The following is a 4107-nucleotide window of genomic DNA, read 5'->3' on the forward strand; positions in this document are numbered from 1 at the left end:
TATATATATATATATATATATATAGATATACTACCGAGTTTAACTTACGTCGCCGAGTCTTTCTTAAGAATCTCCGCAACCGATCCGCCCAGTCTTTGGTATTTAAGGTGTGGTTCTACCTCTTCTTCATCGTCGCTGCACTCAGAAGATTCCGTTGAGCCCTCGTATGACATTATGACAGCGGTCTACTTAATTATGCTTATGCCACAGTTACCGAATGTACGCTTTTGTATGTAAATTGATCTGTCTATCTGTGTGTATGTTTTAGTATATCTGGAGTGTACCATCACCACCCCAAGATCAAACTACCTCACAGAGTATGAATGAAGACACAATGAGATAGACATTGACTATATCGGATGTATGAACGAAGACAAGTGTGGTAGACCTTGGTTAAATCAGGTGTATTTAATTCTATCGTGTTCAAATCAGGTATCATAAATAAACAAAATATCACCAGATTGTTGATGACAGCTATCTCTTTTTGTCATCAATAAAATAGATGGCTTCCCTTCGTCCTATCATCAGCGATGCGCTATATATTTACAATAATTTTTTATACATATATGTACTAAATACATACACACGTAGCTACAATAGTTCCTATATACAAAGGCATAGCCACTGTACTACATAGGTAGCTACACTTATGCATATTTACGAGAGCATAGTCAGGGGCGAAGGAAGTGATAATACATAGTGCTAATACGTACAACCCTATGGGACTGCACGTTCATTCAACAGACTTTGTCAGACAGTTGAACAACATAGTGAAGCTAGGAATACGATCACATAGCAATTGTACACATAGTATCTTTTGAAGCTTTCTGTTTCTTCAGGCAAGGATTTAAGACGCTCGTATATAAGAGATGTATATGAACGGGTTTTGATAGTTTTTATTTCAATACATCTAGATAAAAAGGAAAAGGAGTTCAATCGAAGTGGAGGCTATCTTGGGATACTGGTATGCCTATTGCGCACTGATCGAACACCTATTGTAGATGTCAGCGAAGTTCGTAGGTGCAAGTATTTTTTATGCTTACCAACTGTGCGGTTTGCTCAGTGCAATATGTTGTGTATGGCTACGTATTCCTACTGTCACACATGCAACTGATCTCGAGCGCATACGTATGTTCATCCAATACACAGCTTTATCTGATTGTGGGTGGAGTTTTACAAAGGAAGAGTGCCTAATCGACCAAAAAAAAGATACCACCAGGCTTGTATCCATTTCTCTGCACATTAGAAAAAATCAACTAGTTGTTAATTGCATTATGAGGACCAGATATGAGGACCATATATACTGGCTTTCAATATCTCAAATATGCTACTATTGTACGATATAACTAAATTGCATTGAATATTTTCTGGACATCTACTGGGCGAATTTCATGTTTCTGTTCGTAAGTGTTTATGGCAGGTTGGATCTGACAGCGAGTTGCTGTGAGTTTACTATTCGAACCTTATTTTTATCATACGTGTCAAGTTATATCGGTCTGGTTTGCAGTACACCTGCAGCCGAAATTCGTTTTCACGTATTGGGTGAAGTTAGCTCTCAGTCATTTGTGCTGTGAACAAACAATTGAAACTCTTGGCAAACATATATAAATGTCGTTTGGAAAGAGTTGTATAATGCACTACTCTGCCGCGTGCACACTGTTGAGGTTGGAAGGAGATGCTCAGTGTGTTGTGCTCTCGACTGTAGAGGCATAAGTCCCAGCCGCATACTTGCATAATATTAAGTTCCAGCCGCTTTCATAATTTACTTGCCTAATATCACATCCCAGCCGCTTTCATAGTTTACTTGCATGACATCAAATCTATAATATCAAGTTCCAGCCGCTTTCATAATTAACTTGCATAACGTCTTCCCCACCGATTGTCTCAGAATCCGCAGCATGATGTGTGAGGCCTCTCCTGCGGCCGATGACAACTCCGAAACGCCACAGCATCAATTCAAGACTCAGTACAACGAACCACTCCATCGTCTACTCACCGATGAGATGTGGGTACATATACTGACCCTGTGCACGAACATACACGTGCGCCAAGTGTGCCGACGGTTTTGTAAGCTGTACGACATTGCATTGGCCGACAAACGGGAGATCGCGACAAGTGATGCGAAGTATGTGACGCAATATGCTCGTGGACAAACTGTAGCGTTGGTGTTTCAGAGACTATACGACGGGAGTGCATGCCAGACTCTCCTCTGGGCGTGTGCGAGATATGGTACGGCTGATATGGTGTTTGTTCATACGGACGGATTCCAAAACGTGCACACCGAGGACTTGAATAGGATGCTGTGTGAAAGCGCGTACCAGGGGAATATAGCAGTGGTGCAACTGCTCCTGAACGAGTCGCGGACAGATCCGAGTGCGAAAGCTTTCGACACAATGGTCGGCGACGACAACGAGCGGTTTCCGGTCCAATCTACCGATACCGAAGAACTAAAGTGCCAATATTACTTGAACGCCCTTTCCGCTGCATGCGAAGGGGGTCACATGGTCGTGGTAGATCTGCTGCTCGCAGATAGCCGAGTCGACCCAACTATAGGGGACGAGTGCTGTGCTCTAGTGAGTGCCAGCGTGAAAGGCCATGCCGACGTGGTTGCCAGGCTGCTGGAGCAAGTGACTGTAGACCCGTCGGTATGCGAGAACGCACCCATCGCCTGGGCGAGTGAAAACGGGCACACGGACGTTGTGCAGCTGTTACTGAGAGATTCGCGTGTTAACCCGGCGCAGAGAGACAACCATGCCATCACATGGGCGTGCCTGAATGGCCATGTGGACGTTGCTGAGGTGTTGCTGCGTGATATTCGCGTAGACCCGAGTTGGGATGGCAATGCGATTATCGGCGCCCTGGGGGGAGCAGAAGAGGATCTTGAAGTTATTCAACTGCTATTGCAAGACACCTGCGTCGATCCGTCAGCCAATGAGAACGCAGCACTCATCAACGCGTGCGAGGGAGGCTGTATAAAGATCATGGAGGCGCTCTTAGCAGATGAGCGTGTAGATCCCTCGGAGGTCCCGAACATCTTGGCATCCGCCAGTCGGCACGGATACACAGACTTAGTGGAGAAGCTGTTGCTGGATGAGAGGGTGGATCCGTCGGGTGCTGATAACCTGGCCATCAAGATGGCGAGCCAGAACGGACATCTCGAGGTAGTGGACCGGCTGCTGAACTATGCGAGGGTCGATCCGTGCGCAGAAAACAATAAAGCAGTGCGCCTGGCGTGCAAGGAGGGCCGGCTGGCCGTGGTAGACCGGCTGCTGAAGGATACGCGTGTGGACCCCAGCAGCAAGCGTAACTACGCCATTCAGTACGCGAGTGAGATGGGACATGTGAGTGTGGTCGACAGACTGCTACAAGACTGCCGCGTGGACCCGTCGGATAAGGCGAACTGTGCGGTACGTATGGCATGCTGGCACGGACATGTACACGTGGTGCAGAGACTGTTGCAGGATGAGAGAGTAGACCCATCGGCCGAGGCTAATAGTGCGCTACGCATTGCCACGGACGAGGGCCATGTGGATGTGGTGGAGATGTTGATGAGAGATAAGAAAGTGGTGGACGCCCTTGCATCGGAGATGGGTGCGATAGATATCACTGGTGACCTAGATCATTAGCTAGTAGAATGCATATCTAGTATCTCAGGTGTAACGGCGACTTGTGGACATTACACAACATAAAGTACTGTTTTCTGAGTACGCACACCACGGACAATATTAACAATGTGCGAATCAGCATCCATGACTTCGCACCAATATGAATAGCCCCTGCTGATCCAATAATCCCATGCTGTACTGATTCCAAACCATATGACATGACGCAGCTACTGTATTGTCGGACTGAGATGCATTCCGTCTACATGTATGCACACACACAGGCACAAATACAGACATACACACTGACACAGACACAAGACACAAAAACAAACATGTATATACCAATATATATATATATATATATATATGTATATATATACATATATGTTATAGTCATGTAAACATAGTTAAATGTATATACATATACATTTACACATAAATAAACATATACACACACATATATATCTACATATATGTATATATAAACAAACACACACACAAT

The 4107-nt window shown here is 45.1% G+C and overlaps 1 protein-coding gene across 1 annotated transcript; it reads left to right on the plus strand.

Annotated features, from left to right (window-relative positions):
• Positions 1-586: 586 nt before the first annotated feature.
• On the plus strand, positions 587-3925 carry SARC_13263 (hypothetical protein). Its single transcript, XM_014292609.1, has 2 exons — positions 587-964; positions 1889-3925. The coding sequence occupies exon 2, from the start codon at positions 1899-1901 to the stop codon at positions 3624-3626; it is 1728 nt and encodes a 575-aa protein (XP_014148084.1). The 5' UTR covers positions 587-964; positions 1889-1898; the 3' UTR covers positions 3627-3925.
• The last annotated feature ends 182 nt before the right edge of the window (positions 3926-4107 follow it).

Source organism: Sphaeroforma arctica, assembly GCF_001186125.1.
Source record: "Sphaeroforma arctica JP610 unplaced genomic scaffold supercont1.3079, whole genome shotgun sequence".
Lineage (NCBI taxonomy): Eukaryota > Ichthyosporea > Ichthyophonida > Sphaeroforma > Sphaeroforma arctica.

Coding starts and splice junctions, on each gene's coding strand:
- SARC_13263 (XM_014292609.1), top strand. CDS start 1,899: ATGATGTGTGAGGCCTCTCCTGCGGCCGATGACAACTCCGAAACGCCA.